The sequence below is a fragment of the Typopeltis vanoorti genome, chromosome 6, assembly GCF_054136105.1.
Source record: "Typopeltis vanoorti isolate ZY-2024b chromosome 6, IOZ_Tvanoo_1.0, whole genome shotgun sequence".
Classification (NCBI taxonomy): Eukaryota; Metazoa; Arthropoda; class Arachnida; order Uropygi; family Thelyphonidae; genus Typopeltis; species Typopeltis vanoorti.
This window is the reverse complement of record NC_143554.1, coordinates 105759862-105778037: the sequence shown is the minus strand read 5'-3', so window position 1 is coordinate 105778037 and position 18176 is coordinate 105759862. Positions and strand designations below refer to the sequence as shown.

General features: G+C 35.5%; 1 protein-coding gene across 3 annotated transcripts in view; it reads left to right on the top strand.

Moving 5' to 3' along the window:
* LOC150105774 (alpha-N-acetylgalactosaminidase-like) overlaps positions 1-18176 on the top strand; it is a 75258-nt gene that overhangs the window by 14055 nt on the left and 43027 nt on the right. For all 3 annotated transcript variants that reach the window (XM_090393571.1, XM_090393573.1, XM_090393572.1), the window contains exons 3-4: positions 4145-4319; positions 4426-4600. In XM_090393571.1, the coding sequence (XP_090249697.1) occupies positions 4145-4319; positions 4426-4600 (350 nt within the window). The remainder of the gene's footprint in view (positions 1-4144; positions 4320-4425; positions 4601-18176) is intronic.

Sequence of the window (18176 nt, the reverse complement as noted above, 5' to 3'; positions counted from 1 at the left end):
GTTGGTAGGTCATTCCTCCTCCTACATAAAGAACACACAACACTTTATAAACAAAATTAAAAACATAACACTCAACAAAGATGACTTATTAGTAAGTTTTGATGTTTCTGCCCTTTTCACAAATGTCCCCATCAATGACACAATTCTCCTACTACAGAACAAATTTCCTCCCGACATTACGGCCCTCTTTGCCCACGTACTACAGTCCAGTTACTTTGTGTGGCAAAACAAATTTTACCTACAAAAGGAAGGTACAGCCATGGGCTCACCACTATCTCTCCCAATCGCTAACTTCTACATGGAAACTTTTGAGCAAAGGGCTCTTGATTCCACCACACTAAGACCGACAGTCTGGCTTAGATACGTTGATGACGTGTTTGCGATCTGGCCGCATGGGCGACAAACACTAAACACATTCCTTAGCCACCTGAACAAACAACACAAACTCATACAATTTACCATCAAAATCGAAAATCAAAACTCACTCCTGTTCCTAGATACACTAGTCACACGTCTTCCTTTAGGTAGTCTATCCTTCACGGTCTACCGAAAACCTACACACACGGGCCAATACATACATGCGAATTCATATCACCACCCAGCACAAAAATATGGAGTCATAAACACCCTTAAAAACAGAGCCACAACTATTTGCTCTAACCAGCAGGCCCTGAAACAAGAACTAAAAATCATTAGTGACACATTCATCAACAATGGCTATAACAAAAATACTGTCAATAAAATACTCTATAAAACCACAACAAAAACGAATCTAGACTACAGTAAAACCATAGCCATCCCATACATTAAAGGGTTATCAGAAAAAAATCAACAGAATCCTACAACATTATAACCTCAATGACACCTTTAAGCCACCCACTAAACTTAAAACCATATTCAGCTCCTCTAAGGATCCTCTCCTCCCATTGGCACATCCTGGAGTCTATTGCAACCGCCAGCTGTAACTTACCATACATTGGACAGACAATCCCTATACATAAGAAAGAACACATTAAATATAACCATTATGGTGAAGCAGGCCTCTCAGATCATGCGCTCAACACCTTACACCAAATCAACTGGAAAAGCACCCGCTCTTTACACCATACAAAAACCTGCTATGAAAGGAAATTTAAGGAAGCCTGCGAAATCCTGATAAATCACCCAGATATCAACAACAAAGATGGCATGAAAATTCCAAGGGTCTGGATGGCACACATTCAGCCTACCTAATATATAAGATCCAGCATAAGTCAGGACTCTAGCCAATCTTCAGCTAGTATTAGAAATCATTCCATACCTACTGGCTGGAATGTACATGTATAATCATGATGTTAATATATGTATATAGATAGATACATAGACTTGTTGTTGCGCCCAATGTATTTCTACAACCAACAGATAACACTAATAATAGGACTCTAGCGTTGATGTATAATTTTTTTTTTTTTCTTTTTTCATTAGAAGTCAGGCCAACAATTGTTGCAGCAGTTGTTCAGTAACTTTAACAAACCAGTTTGATTGTAGTGTAGCTTGTTTTCTGTGTATGCTCCAGAAGATGACCTTGACATAAAGGTCGCAACGTTGAATGTAGATTTTAATTATATTAAACTAAAGTTTTTATTCAAACACGGTAGTTGTCTCCATACTTTACAAAAATGTATTCGGATCACCATGTAAGCTTAAAAGAAAGGATAGATTCTTTTGACTCTGCAAGCCTGCACAATACTGGCCACAATATACATGCTAACTCTTACCACCCTTTGCAAAAACTTGAACATCCTTTGAACAGAGCTATAACAGTTTTCTTATTATATCAAGCTCTTAAGCGAGAGAATTACAAATTAGTAGCATTACATTTATAAATGATGACTATAGCAAATTTTGTCATGTTGTACCATCATTTATTTAGTTATTAAACTAAATAAAAAAGTTCAGAAAGCCTGGACAGAGGGACGAATTCCCGATGATTGGAGTAGAGCACTCATAGTACCCATATATAAAAAGGGAAATAAAACTGAATGTGAGAATTACAGAGGTATTTCCCTACTGAGTGTTCCTGGTAAGATCTATGCAAGTATACTTGAGAAACGGTTGAGAAGAATTGTGGAAGAAAAGCTTGGTGAAGAACAAGCTGGATTCAGGCCAAATAGAGGCTGTCAGGATCAGATCTTCACTTTACGACAAATAGTCGAGAAAGCATGGGAATATAACAAAGATCTGTATTTAAGTTTTGTCGATTTGGAAAAGGCATATGACAAGGTGCCAAGAGATAAGCTATTCAATACGCTGCAGTTATATGGTGTCAATGGGGCATTATATCAAGCAATACTTAGTCTTTATTTGAGTTGTGAGTCAGCAGTTAGAATTGAAGGAAGTACAGGAAGATGGTTTAATGTTAAATCTGGTGTGAGACAAGGATGTTCATTATCCCCTCTGTTATTCATTATCTATATGGATCACATTATGAAGGAAAGTGGTATTAAACCTGATATCAAAATTGGAGATGTTAATGTCAGCTCTTTGCTTTATGCGGATGATGTTATACTTCTAAATAAATCCGCTACTAGTCTGCAAGATTCTCTGACTAAATTGAATAGCTGTTGTAATAGATATGGTATGAAGGTCAGCAATAAAAAGACAAAGACAATGAAAATAGGCAGAATCATTGAAAATGTCAACTGTGTTGTGAATGGAGAACCTGTGGAACAAGTAAAACATTTCAGCTACTTAGGCACAATTTTTACTGAAGATGGTAAACTAAATATAGAAATAGACAACAGAATCAGCAAAGCTGGTATCGTGGGAAGTCAATTGAATAAATTCATATGGAATAAGAAAGAAATTAGTCGGAACACTAAATTAGCTGTATACAAGACTGTGTTCAAACCAATTTTAACTTATGGATCTGAGAGCTGGGTCAGAAGTAAAACACTTGACCAAAGACTAGAGACCGCAGATATGAGAGTCCTGAGAAAGATTAGAGGCGTGAACAGATGGCATCAATGGCAATATCATATTAAAAATGAGGATATTAGGAAAGAACTTGACATTGTCAGCATCCAGGAATGTGTTAGCAGAGCTAATCTCAGATGGTATGGTCACTTAAATAGAATGGGAGAGGAAAGATTAGCAAAACAAGTGTTCTCTGCCAGGTTGGCAGGAAAACGACCCAGAGGAAGACCAAGATATAGGTGGATTGATACGGTACAAAGTGCCTTAGACGATAGAAATATAAGATCTGATAATGTTGGAGTCTTGACAAGTAACAGACTGATTTGGAGGAAAATTGTAGATAGGAAGTTAGTAATGATGTAATTTTTTCATGTAGTACTGTCATATCCTGTACACCCCTTGAGGGTACATGGCAGGAATTTGATGATGATGATGATGATGATGATGACTATAGCAAAAATACCATCAGTAAAATTCTTCTAGACCTAAACATGCAAATAGATTACAGTTAAGCTAAGCTATTCTATACATTAAAAGGTTATTAGATTCAATAAATAGGATGCTATGCCATTACAACCTTAATGCTACTTTTAAACCACCTATAAAATTAAACACATATTTATCTCCTCATACCTGTGTAGCTCATTGGAAGTGACATTTGCATTCTCTGTGCTAGGCCTCCTAAAGAAAGACTTAAGTTTGATTCTGGTCAACGAATAAAATTAAACTTTGTGTTGCAGATGTTGTATGGAGTTGGCATGAAAAGTAAAAAAAATTTAAATATATATCTACACACAGACACAAGTAATTATTATTATCATCATTTCAACACCCCCCCCCCCCCAAGGAGTCCAAAGACTCGCAGAGGGAGGTACCTGCTCAACAACTCTCCGTGTCCACCACATAATCTACCAACTTTCACTGAACTGCCACTGCCATCAATCTATACCAATCCCATCTACTACCCATGACCACCACTAGTATTTTTTGTCTGTAAATTGCATGTATTCTGAAGGCCGATTTTTCTATATGCAGGATGAAAAATCTGAGTTTCCGGGAATAAAAACCCTGCTACTTCTGTATGAGATTGGCTAACTCAACTCACCTTCAATTGAAAAAAACCCATATTAAGATTGTAATGAAGCTGAATGTAATAATAATAATAATAAATTTCCTTTATTTTTATTAGTGAAAAACTCTTCATGGAAATGGCTGACCATCTGGTAAGTGGTGGTTTCAGAGAAGCAGGATACACTTATATAAACATAGATGACTGCTGGATGGCACCTCATAGATCTTCAAATCACAAATTGTTACCTGATCCTGTTAGATTTCCAAGAGGAATAAAGTTTTTAGCAAATTATGTAAGTAATATATGCTGTATCATTTACATTATAATTTTTATATTTAAATTTGTATGTTTAGACATTATTTTTAGTATTAACATATCCTGAAAAATTATTTTATCAGATGCATTCAAGAGGACTCAAGCTTGGTATATACCAGGATTTTGGCAACTATACTTGCATGGGATTTCCAGGTATAGTGGGACATATGGAATTAGATGCAAAAACGTTTATGGAATGGGATGTTGATTACGTTAAACTTGATGGGTGTCATTCACATCCTAAGGATATGAACAAAGGTATACTATTTTTTCTTAGATAATAGTGATACTTAACTTTTAAGTTATTTTTAAGCTTCTGAATTCAAAACTGAAAGAAGTGCTCATTGATAATTCAAGGTTTTTTTTTTTTTTTTTGTTGTTGTTTTATTTCCTTTTTAGACTATTCTTTTTGTTAACATACCAGTTCAAGAACACACACACACACACACCTGCAGTTGACAGACCTGAGATGCACATGTGTGGAAAATATCAATCACAAGAATACAGAAGTTTAGAAATGTGAATTTTTATTATAAAAATATAATAATTAATATATATATATATATATATATATATTTTATGCTCATCTTAACAGTTAAGTCAGATAATCACATTACTTCCACAATCACTCACTTCTTTAGCATATATATATGTATATATATATATATATATATATGTGTGTGTGTGTGTGTGTTGTAAATAAATAGCTGAAAACCTTATTCTCATGCTGGCTGGTCAAATGAATGTGAACTTAGTACCTTGAATCAGTATTATAAAGAATTATTATTATTTGTGATGCCCTTATGGAGTCCTAGGACTCAGTGTGGGAGGCCATCCTACAGTATCCAACACTACATGATCCATTACACACTACATTCCACATATAATATACTGTGCAATCTACCATTTGCACAATACTCATCAACAACACACCACACATTATTTTGTCTCATATATGTTCTCTGACTGGTTTGCTTGAGAAAAACCTGCTTCCTCCATATGTAACCAGCTATCTTGCCTTCAGCTGAAAAAACCCATATAATGATTCTCGTATCACAAAGAGAATCGAGAATCAAAGGTCTTTTCTACTCAAAAGCTGCATGTCCCATTATCCCTAAACACAGATCTCCACACATTCTTCATTGGAGCGACAACAACTTAGTCGCCTTCATTGCTTCCAAAACACCTTGTCTGTTTTTTTTGCAAAACAGACCTTCTTCTCCACTTATCTTTGTTAATGCTCATCTTAACAGTTAAGTCAGATAATCACATTACTTCCACAATCACTCACTTCTTTAGCATCTTCAGCTTACAAAAAAAACTGGCATCCTTTTTCACTCAAGATGTTACTTCTTTTCTGCTCAGTTGCTTCGGATACAAATTTCAAATCCACCCAACCTTATAATACTGCTCTCCATTTGTGATGGTATGTCCAAGCCCTCTCTGAAGTCGATTGATAATCCTCCCCCCATCCTCTCAGCTTCTCTTCAGCCACTGTATCATAGATGATCAGTTTCTGCATTGTGCCTCTTCTGCAGATATTTCCATGGGCTCTGTTCAACAGAACTAGCATCCGTTATGTCTCCTTTTCCTGCCACAACTTTCAGGAACTTAAGCAGCAGCAGCTTTCCAGGATTCTTTTATAGTTGAACTGCTGACTCCCCATACCTACTGCTGCTTCCATTCATCTTTTATTCTGTGTGTTTAATTTCTATGGAACACTGTGAATTGGCATAATGAAAAGAATTATAAAAATGGAGAAAAACTCACATGAAAAACTTTATTAACATAGAATTTTCACTTAAGTATCATAGGCATTATCAGTACAAGATCACAGAATAGCAGTTAAACAATAACAGACAATTCTTAAAAGAGCCACCTGAGTAGCTAATGTAAAATAACTAAAAAAAAAAAAGGTCAATAATTTCCTAACTTATTTTTTTTAAAAAAATTACCATATTTTTCTGTGTATAAGATGATATTTTTTTCTAAAATTTTTAGACCAAAAATTGTTGGTCATCTTATATAAATGGGGGGGGGGGGTAACCGGTTGAGAGACCTATGGTTGCCTTGGCAAAACTGCCAGTACCTTGTCTCCGTGAACAGGCTTCTGCCAATCACTAGCCTTTGTTAACTCTGTCGATTGATGTCATTAACAGTTGATTCTGAATAAACCAATCAGAACTCTGAAGGCATTCATACATCTGCAACTTGACGGGGTAAGTTAATGCATTAACAATTATCAATATTTTTATGGGCGCTAGTGCTCAAAATATTGTTAAAAATATGCTTTTAAACCAAGTCCGAAAATAAAAAGTGATTGTTATATTCTTCAAAATTCAAGTTAAAAGTCATCAATTATGCAAAAGAATATGGAAATAAAGCTTCAGAGAGACAGTTTGGACCTCCACTTACTGAGTGTATGATTAGACAGTGGAGAAAACAGGAAGAACAACTACTTGAGATGCCAAAAAAAGAAGAGGGCCTTAAGAGGAAAACCAGCAGAATGGCCAAACTTGGAGCAGAGGCTTAAGGCTTGGATTATGGAGCAGCACCAGAGTGGGATATGTGTGTCAACCAAGCTTATTCAATATGAGGCAGAAAGGTTTGCAAGAGAAATGAACATTGTTGATTTCACAGGAAAGGCAAAATGGTGCTTCATCTTCATGAGGAGAAAAGGGTTGGCCATGAGAACATGAACCAAGTTAGCCCAGAAAATGCCACCAGCTTATGAGGATAAAATCCAACAGTTTTACTCCTATGTCATAAAACTTCGGAAAAAATATGCTTTTAAACCAAGTCAGATTGCAAACATGGATGATGTGCCTTCCAACAGAACTGTTGATATGAAAGCAGTCAAAAGTGGTCATGAAAGTGCAGATGGTACCAAACTGCCTCCTCTGCTAATTTTTAAGAGGAAAACATATCCTAAAGAGAGCATATCACCTGGCATACTTGTCCAAGTTCATGTGACTAGCTGGATGAATGAAGAGATTATGGCTATTTGATTTGCAAAGATTTGGTCCAGAAGACCTGGAGAGCTCTCGAAGAGGCCAGATCTGCTCGTGTTTGATCACTTCTGAGCACATAAAGACAAAAAAGGATTGCAGCAGATTTGCGAACACAGCTAGCAGTTATTCCTAGTGGATTTACAGGTCAGCTACAGCCACTAGATATTTCTATCAACAAGCCCTTCAAAGCTCTGCTGAAAGAAGAATGGAATAAATGGATGCAAAATGCAGGTAGTAACTTGACACCGACAGGAAGAGTGAAAAAAAACCAACCATTACTGAGGTATGCAAATAGGTCCTAAACTCATGGAATGGAGTCAAGCAAGAGGTGGTTGTGAAGTCCTTCAAGAAATGTGGAATCAGCAATGTCATGGATGGAACTGAGGATGATCTCATATATATATATAGACAGTGAATCAGAAGACAGCAGTGATGCAGTAGAGGTTGAAGAAAGTGATATGTCTAGAACTAAAAATGATGAAGAAAATGATATGCCCAGAGATGAGAGTGATGCATAATTTCTTAGCATGTATCTTAAAATATTACCTAATTACTAAATATACTTTGAATATTTAAAAAAATATCAAGTGTGTTTTCTGTTTTATGTTTAAAATATTGATGTCTTAATTTTGGGTTTGAAAAAAGTAGGGTTTGTCTTATACATTGGGGCGTCTTATGCACAGAAAAATACGTATATAAATACATACATAGACAAAATAAAGTTAGTACTTTTTAAATCTGCTAATCTTTCCTATCACCCACAAAGGGGATAGACATAGACTATTAGATCTGTTTAAGTTAGAACAGTGAAGTAAAGTTTCAGACATTTCTTTATAAAGACATTCTATGAGGAAATGACGTTTATGAAGGATTCTCTTGTCTTGTTCCAATGAACTTTATGTTTAGTGTCAGTAGCATGTTCCTCAAGTCTAGACTATTCAGACTTAGAGTATTTAATATAAAACTTGTGTTCTTCTAGACCAGGGTTTCCCAAATTATGTTCTGCAGAAAGTGAATAAGTGTTTCATGATGTTAGTGACCAAGCCTTGTATTTTTAAACATGGAAGTAATTTGGGAAAGAGAATACCTCTGTTTATGACCAGTCATAAAAATTGTCTGCAAGCCGATTACAACAATGGGCAGTGTATCCTCTGTTCTCAAACCTGAACGAAATAACATCTGTGTTGCAAATGTTAGTGACCAATTAGCAAGGAAGTATAACGAAAATTTTTCCACTGAAATTGAAGATCAAGGTACTCTGTATTCTGTTCTCAAATCTAGTAATACTGAATACTTCCTTCGCAAATCTGAAAACAAACCCCAACTCAACATCATCAGAGTTAAAGATCGGTACTATCAATGTAAGAAGCCTGAATGGCAAAGAAATGGAGCTAGCTGAGGAATTAGATAAGTACCAGATCAACATAATAGGGGTGACTGAAACAAAAAAGACAAAAACTGGTGAGATCTTTTTGAGTAATAAATACAAAATGTTATATTCAGGCAATGACAATCAAGGAAAAGAAGGAGTAGCCATAATATTCAACACAAAATACGACGCTAATCTTCTTGAATGGAAGTCAGTCTCAAGTAGAGTAATGTGGGCAAATATGAGAATGGGGAACTGGACAATGAGACTTATTTGTGCCTATGGTCCCACAGAAGGTTCTACTAAGGTAGAAGTGGAGGAATTTTTTGATGCTTTAGAAAAAGCAACTGACACAATGAGAAAGGAGAAGTTGATCCTTGATGGGGATCTAAATAGCAGAGTAGGAAATGATTGTGAGACATACAAAAATATTTTGGGAAAATTTGGAGAAAAGAGCAAAGCTAATAATAATGGCAAATATCTGTTGGATTTGTGCTCAGGACATGGACTGGTTATTACTAACACCATGTTCCAACATAAAAATGTGCACAAATTCACATGGAGAGAAGAGGCTAGGAATAAGAAAAGTCTCATTGACTATGTTATTGTTGATAGTGATGTTTTCTCCCTGGTGCAGGATATCAGAGTGTACAGAGGATTTGAAATTGGAAGTGATCACTATTTAGTCTTGAGCAGGATAAAATTGAATTTCATATTGAAAAGAATAACATGTAAGAAAGTTTTAAAGCAAATAAAAGTTGAGCAGCTCTCAGATGTGAACTGTAGACTAAAATACACAAAGATTATTGAAAAGAAAATGAAAGAGTTTGAGAACAGGAATCAAACCTTGGAGATTCAGTGGCAAACTCTGACGAAAACATTGATTGATTCTGTCAGAGAGGCATGTGAGGTTGTGTGCAAGTATAAAAAAATCAGAACACCCTGGTGGACACAGGAAGTTAAAGTGGCAGTGAAGGAAAAGAAGAAAGCATATCAAAAGTTCCTGGCAAATAAGTCAGCTTTTATGGAATACAGAGACATATGTAAGAAAGCTAAACAGTGTGTAAAACTAGCTAAACAAAAGTCATGGGAGGACTTTGGCAAGAATATAGAAAATAAATATTTGAAGGTGGCAAAATATTCTGGAGGTTGTTGAAGAAACTTAGGAATGGAGGAAAGAGTGCTCTAAAAGGAGTTAGAGATGATAAAGGTGACATGAAAACAGGAGAAAAAGATATCCTTGAAGTATGGAGTAATTACTTTGAAAAACTGCTAAATGAAACAAGCAGAGATGACAGCACAGTGATAACAAAACACTGACCAGGCATGCAGTCGGGAATACATATCCATACTTGAAGTAGAAAAAGCCATCAAAGGCTTGAAATGTGGAAAGGCAGCAGGAGTAGATGATATTCGACCAGAAATGCTGAAGTATGGTGGTATAAAAGTCTTACAGTGGCTGCACTGCATAGTTCAGAAAGCCTGGACAGAGTGACGAATTCCCGATGATTGGAGTAGAGCTCTCATAGTACCCATATACTGAATAAAACTGAATGTGAGAATTACAGAGGTATTTCCCTACTGAGTGTTCCTGGCAAGATCTATGCAAGTATACTTGAGAAACGGTTGAGAAGAATTGTGAAAGAAAAGCTTGGTGAAGAACAAGCTGGATTCAGGCCAAATAGAGGCTGTCAGGATCAGATCTTCACTTTACGACAAATAGTCGAGAAAGCATGGGAATATAACAAAGATCTGTTTTTAAGCTTTGTCGATTTGGATAAGGCGCCAAGAGAGAAGCTGTTCAATATGCTGCAGTTATATGGTGTCAATGGGGCATTATATCAAGCAGTACTTAGTCTTTATTTGAGTTGTAAGTCAGCAGTTAGAATTGAAGGAAGTACAGGAAGATGGTTTAATGTTAAATCTGGTGTGAGACAAGGATGTACATTATCCCTTCTGTTATTCATTATCTATATGGATCACATTATGAAGGAAAGTGGTATTAAACCTGATATCAAAATTGGAGATGTTAATGTCAGCTCTTTGCTTTATACGGATGATGTTATACTTCTAAATAAATCCGCTACAAGTCTGCAAGATTCTCTGACTAAATTGAATAGCTGTTGTAATAGATATGGTATGAAGGTCAGCAATAAAAAGACAAAGACAGTGCAAATAGGCAGAATCATTGAAAATATCAACTGTGTTGTGAATGGAGAACCTGTAGGAACAAGTAAAACATTTCAGCTACTTAGGCACGATTTTTACTGAAGATGGTAAATTAAATTTAGAAATAGACAACAGAATCAGCAAAGCTGGTATGGTGGGAAGTCAATTGAATAAATTCATATGGAATAAGAGAGAAATTAGTCGGGACACTAAATTAGCTGTATACAAGACAGTGTTCAAACCAGTTTTAACTTATGGATCTGAGAGCTGGGTCAGAAGTAAAACACTTGACCAAAGACTAGAGACCGCAGATATGAGAGTCCTGAGAAAGATTATAGGCTTGAACAGATGGCATCAATGGCAATATCATATTAAAAATGAGGATAATAGGAAAGAACTTGACATTGTCAGCATCCAGGAATGCATTAGCAGAGCTAATCTCAGGTGGTATGGTCACTTAAATAGAATGGGAGAGAAAAGATTAGCAAAACAAGTGTTCTCTGCCAGGTTGGCAGGAAAACAACCCAGAGGAAGACCAAGATATAGGTGGATTAATACGGTACAAAGTGCCTTAGATGATAGAAATATAAGATCTGATAATGTTGTAGTCTTGACAAGTAACAGACTGATTTGGAGGAAAATTGTAGATAGGAAGTTAGTAATGATGTAATTTTTTCATGTAGTACTGTCATATCCTGTACACCCCCTTGAGGGTACATGGCAGGAATTTGATGATGATGAGGTACTCTGTATTCTGTTCTCAAATCTAGTAATACTGAATACTTCCTTTGCAAGTTCTTACTGTAGGGTGAAAGTGCTTGTTTTGAAACTGTAGTGTCATGATTTTTTAAAAGTAATAGGCCTACAGATTTAAATTTTAATATGAATAAGAGACAAGGGACTTTGTTTAATTTTGGTGTTAAGAAATCTCTTATTGAAGGTGTTTGTGATGCAACAGATAGTGATTCATCCACCTCCAGTGTACAAAGCGATCTCCAGGAATATACAAAAGGAGAAGAAAACTACCAGCACACACGAGAAAAAGTCTGCATTCACTCATAAGTACTTATAATAATATAATAAATTTTTGGTGATCAGAATGGGATATTCTTGTGTCCCTATTTACGATGATTAAACTTTCCTTTTCTCCTTTCAAGTGAATCTCTATATTTTCTTTAATCAATACTTAACTATGCATGAGATATTACAAAATTCAAATATTTAAGCTTTTTCTCCCCTTAGTGTCCCTAATATTTATATTATACTGTGCCTTTCAGGACATTTAGTTTAAGATGTATAATTCGAAAACAAGGAGCAAAATACAAAAATATGTCTGAGTATAAAACTATTAAGCAGTCATGACCCTTTATCTCGTAACTTAACACATTAATTTCCCACGTGATTAGGTTCGTACGTTTAGTGGTGCATTAGGCAGCAATTTCAGACAACGGTATTATTAATGAACAAAAGTTTATTTAAAATCTTAAACATGGTACAATTCAATTTCTATTATATAAAACACAATTCAATACTAAGAATAAAATTACAAATTACACAAGCAAAATACAAGTATTAGGGCAAAAATCCTATATGGGAATTTGCGATCATGCCGTCATAACGGATTTTATACATATAAATATACACATATAATCCTGGAACAAATTAACACTTTACTTAACCTTATACTATTCAGAATTCTCTATATTGCTATAATACCATGGACATTAATGTTTATATTCAGTTTACCTTATCTAACTTACAAAACAGAACAATGTAGGTTAAACTATCCTTTCGCTATGCCCATACATATATTTGACCTTTAAGGCACTCTCATATGAAATACCATGCGCATACATAAATCTCTAGCACATGAATACTTATCAAATAATATTAACTAGTTTACTCTCACTCTACTCTGATTTGTACTAAAGTCCTAGTATATCTTCGACTGTCCAGTAATTAACAATGATTGCAGCTATATGCGATTTCACTTGACATAAGATTTTACAGTACCTTTCTAGGACGAACCCTGGTTTTCATGATCTATACCTTTCGTGCTTAAATAAAGGACACACACAGGATCTTCTATTCTATCACTACGGAACTCATCATGCGGGCACGGATTTCTGTATGGATTTTATTTCCCTCAATACAAGTACTGGATAATGAGATACATAGACAATTTCTTCCTTCTTGTAACTATACGGCATTCCTCGTCTCTTGCAATAGGAATACTGGATCGAATTCCCGCACACTTTGTTTTCCTTGTTGCATCGGACGGAGATAACTCCTACGCCGTCACTCAGGAAAACCCGTGTAACCTATCCGAAAATTTCGTGAAGAAAACCTGAGGGGAAAAAAGCCTTGGGGGGTGGGTTCCGAGCCCTTTTATCTGCATGGCCCCTATCAGCACCTTCTTCAATTTCTTTTCTTCCATCCCCCCCCCCCTACTGGAATTGATCTCATTCACCAATTAAAGTCGTGTTTTTTCCTGCCCAAAACATGCTACGGTCCCTTGCACGCGACTCTCACGTGACGACGTCTCACTTCGGGAATTGACCTTGGGCAATCAACATTTGTTTTAAGCTAGCCTCTATACTAAATTAATCCCCTTTTTAGAATTTACTTCAGTATTTTAATCTCCTCTTTTCGAGTGTTAAACTAGCCTCTCACATACAAATTCTTATCTCTAATCTTCTTTGTCTTACTTAACCTATATTTTCCATATCCTTTTTTTTTGTAATAAGAATCCCTTTCTTATTATTTAGTTAAACAAACAATTTCTGCAATAATTAATTTTCTTGGATGCAAGCATATTTTCTGTCTTTAAATATCTTGTATTAGCTATTTACATAGGATTTTATATTTTTATTTTCTTGTTACACCATGATAACTGAAATTTTTACATTCTTGGTTATCGGAGTGTAACAATATGTCAATGAAAATCAGCACAAATTAATTTAATGGTGTTGGCCTGAGGAAACTACAATATGCTACAAGATTTCATTAGTCCAGTGATTGATAACTGATTTAAATGTAATTTTATATTTGTCAACATGTTACACCATATACATAAGTGTACTAATACTCTTTATGATTATGCCATAATTAATTATTAATACATTACAAAATAACCAAGGTGTTCTGTGAAAATTTCAGGATTTGTAAAGTGTTCCATCATAGGAAAAATCTGGGAAACACTGTTCTAGACCAGTGCTTCCCAAACTTATGGATGCCAAGGTCCCCTTTGGAAAAATTAAAATATTTCACAGGCCCCCATCGAAAAAAAAAATCACAATATAGACATATATTATTATAATATTTATTGTATTTACATTCAATACAATTTATATTCAAGATTTTGCATTTGTAATATTTTTTGTCTTATCAGCACCTTTTGAAATGAAACTTATATGAATAAGCATATATTTACTAATATTCATTAATCGCCGAAATACGCAAGAAGCAAAATTTGTGAACCAACACCAGTGTGTGATTTTTTTCCATTAAAATATAAAAAATAACTAAAAAGAAATAATAAATAATAAAAATTAAATACATTTATTTTAAGATTTAAAAAAAATCTACTTAGTCTTAAAACATTTTAAATTTGTTTTCATTATTTCACGGCCCTCCTCAACAAAACGTATGCCCCCCCCCCCCCAAGGGGGACCGGGGCCTACAGTTTGGGAAGCACTGCTCTAGACAATAAAAGTAGATCTTCCTGTTTGTCCAAAATAACATAACCCACAAGAGCAAGGAATCTGGTAGATGCCTGGATAATTAAGAAATGGAATCTTGTCTTTGTAAAAGTGAGAAAGATGGAGATTATTCTAATAGATCAAAAGGCAACAAAAATATTCAATGGTTTTAAAACTTTTTCTGTGTTCACTAATGCCATGCACATAAGGGATAGGAATGTGAGCTATTTCTTCTGTATTCGGAGAGGTAGAGATACCATAACTGTTAAAAGCTTTTTTTTTTTAATGAAAGACTCTTTAAAACATTAGATAAAATGGTGAAATTAATATGTCATAATTCTTTCTGTAAAAATTCATCTGAAGAACATAAAGAATGGGCATGATGTATTAAAGTCTCAAGAGTTCCAGTCTTTTGACTAGGATAGTGATGAGATTTAATGTGAATATAATGGCTTGTATGAGTCTTCTGAAAATTTAAAAATGTAGGCTGTCATCTGGTTGATGAAGAATTAGAAGAACTAAAAATGCTAATTGTTTATTCACTTCTTCTTCTAAAGATAATTGGTTTATAATTCTCCTTAGAAGAAGGAGAATTATAAAGAAGGTTTCATAATTATTTTCATTCTGTCAAACAGCCCTCTTCAAGAAGTATTCCCAAAAGACTACAGGCTCTAGCTCTTAGAAAAATATCAGTAGATTAACTTTACTTTTGACCTCAGCCAAAACATGGCATTTGTTTGCTATTGACCATTACAGCTTATCATGTGAGAGAGTGCTGAAAAAAAAAAAAATTTCACACCAAAGAGACCACATGCATATTTATATATTTTTGATTTCAGATATGAGAGGATGGAGGAACTATAACACATGAGTTCTATATGTGGGCAGTTCATAGAAATATTTATATATGTTTTAAATAGCTTGAAGGGGTAGTTGTAGTTCTTGGGGAATGCTTGGTAAGGAAAGCTGTTTCAGAGAACAGTGGCAGGTAGAATGAATGAGAAGGAAAAAGCCATAGTTGGATTAAGAAAGGATGGTGAGCTGCTGCTGTTCATGATAGTCCCAGCAAAAGTTGAAGAATGCTACTTCAGTGGAATAGCACCCATGGAAAATGCAATAAAGCAAAAATTAGTATTTTTGAGGTAGTGGTTGAGCGAGTCTGTGTGTGTGTGTGTGTGTGTGTAAGCAGTAGAAAGCAATGAGTAGCAAACTACCTTCTGGACAACATCAGGAATTTCTAGAGATATTTTTAATGCATTACTCAAATGCAAGAACAGTGTTTTAAAGTTGAACAAATTTGAGGATTGTAGTGATATTAACTTGATAGTAAAAATAGCATCATGAGCAGAAAAGGACAAAAACACAGGTTTTTTTGGAGAGTGAGGAAGCAATGGATGCAATGTGATTGCACCATAAAAGATCAAACAAAAACGTCACTCCAGGAGAATGTGTGTGAGAGAGAGGGGAGGGTAAGGCTCTGATTTGGGTGAATCTAGGCATCAGATGTAAGTGAAAGTAGATGTTTATGTGAGAGAGAAAAAAAGGCAGAATTGTGTTTTGATAGCATTGAAAGCGACTAGGTTGTTGTCTCATTGAAAAATGGCATGGTTAATGATTTAAGGAATTGGTTATAGAAAATCTTGAAACTTGAAATGTTTGAGCAGTGCAAGGTTTGTCAAATGTATAGGAGGGATGGAATATGAAACTTCATTAAAAATATGGTTTGTGGCATGACACAAAAGAATAAACCCTGGAACATTCTTACATGAATGTAGAAATTGGAGGGTTAAAAAAAAAAGCTGTTCACATATACAGTGAATGGCCTGAGAGAAACACTATTTCTTAATTACAAAGGGCGAAGGTAGACCATAGGATAACAGTGCAGTACAAGTCTGTTTTTCAGATATAATGAAATATCCTGCATAGGATATTTCATTATCCTATGCAGATATAGGATAGGTATCAGTTCCATGACCCATCTTTTAAGAACAGTTGGAGGGATACCATCAGGATCAGAAGACTTTTTGTATGAAGATTATTCATAGCAAATTGTTCTGGCAAAAGACTAAAAGAGGCTTTTAATATATTGGCTCTGATAAGAGATGTGTTTCTTAGACTACTCTAAAGCTTTTGACTGTGTCGAGCATGTGAAACTGTGGGAAATAATGAAAAGAATGGGTTTTCCTCAACACACTATCAGGTTGATAGTCAACTTGTATAGGGAGCAAGAGGCCACGGTAAGAACAGGTGTGTTGGATTGACTGACTGGCTTCAAGTTGGAAAGGATGTTTACTTTCTCCTCACTTGTTTAGTATATATGCAGAGGACATCATGCGTGAAGCATTGGATGAGCTCAGGACAGGAATTAGGATAGGAGGTAGATTGATCAGTAATCTGAGGTATGCTGCTGATACAGTACTCTTTTGTAATGACATGGAAGAACTAGCTAATTCTTGACAAAGTTAACAAGATCAGTAATAACAGAGGACTTCAACTCAATCCTAGCAAGACAAAGATTATGGTTCTCAAAGGAAATACAAACAGAGAAGCTCTTGAGAAACAAGTGTACCTTAATGGAGAAAGAATTGAGGAAGTCAGCAAGTTTGAGTACCTGGGATCACATTATTAATGTGAAGAATTGCTGTTCAGAAGACTTCAGAAAAAGGTCTCTGACTGTTTTCAGAAAAACAGTTAGAGACCAGTCTAAACTCTGGAAGGGTGGATCTATCTCCATGGGAACAAAGTTGAGGATTTTGGATGCTGTTGTTTTTCCAACAGCAACTTATGGATGTGAGACTTGGAACCTAAAGAAGTCAGATAAGAAACGGATATCTGCTTTTGAGATGTGGTATTACAGAAGGCTGTTGGGGATATCATATACTGAAAGGTGTACAAATGAATGGGTGTTAGAAAAGATAAGTAGAACTTTAAGGCTCTTTAAGGATATTGACAGAAGAAAGTTAAAATATTTTGGACACATAGAAAGGATAGAAGTGGGACTTCTCAGAACAGTAATAGAAGGTAAAGTACCTGGAAAAAGAGTATTGGGTAGACCATCAATGAGATGGATAGATGGTGTGTGTGTGTGGAGTGACTGATCTTCAGAGAGTTGAGGCCTCCAGACAACAGGACTACATAGCAAGGCCTGGTGTGGCACATCACCTAGCATTGGAATGACCATACAGCATCTGTAGATGCCCAGTGAACATAGAGAGATAAGAGATGGGTTCCCTTGCTCATCTTTACAGGATTCAGGGGAAGAATGATGCCAGGAAGTTATTTTTGTTTTTATGTTGCTAGATTAATGCCATCTAGCTGAGATGCAAGGGATGGGGTAGATGAGCAGAATTGCATCCAACTGCATATAGTGCTTTCATTGCCAGATTGTTGTTTTGTGTGTATGCTTTAGTATAGACGGAAAATGAAGCTGGAATTTTTGTCTTAAGTATTTGTGATATGCTAAATTTTTTTTCTTGAATATTTTTGCTACACTTATTTGGGACTCAAACTTGGATAGCTGGTGGAAGTTTGAATGGAGTGAGAGATGAATAATTTTACTCCAGGAAGAATAAGTTCTGCAATCA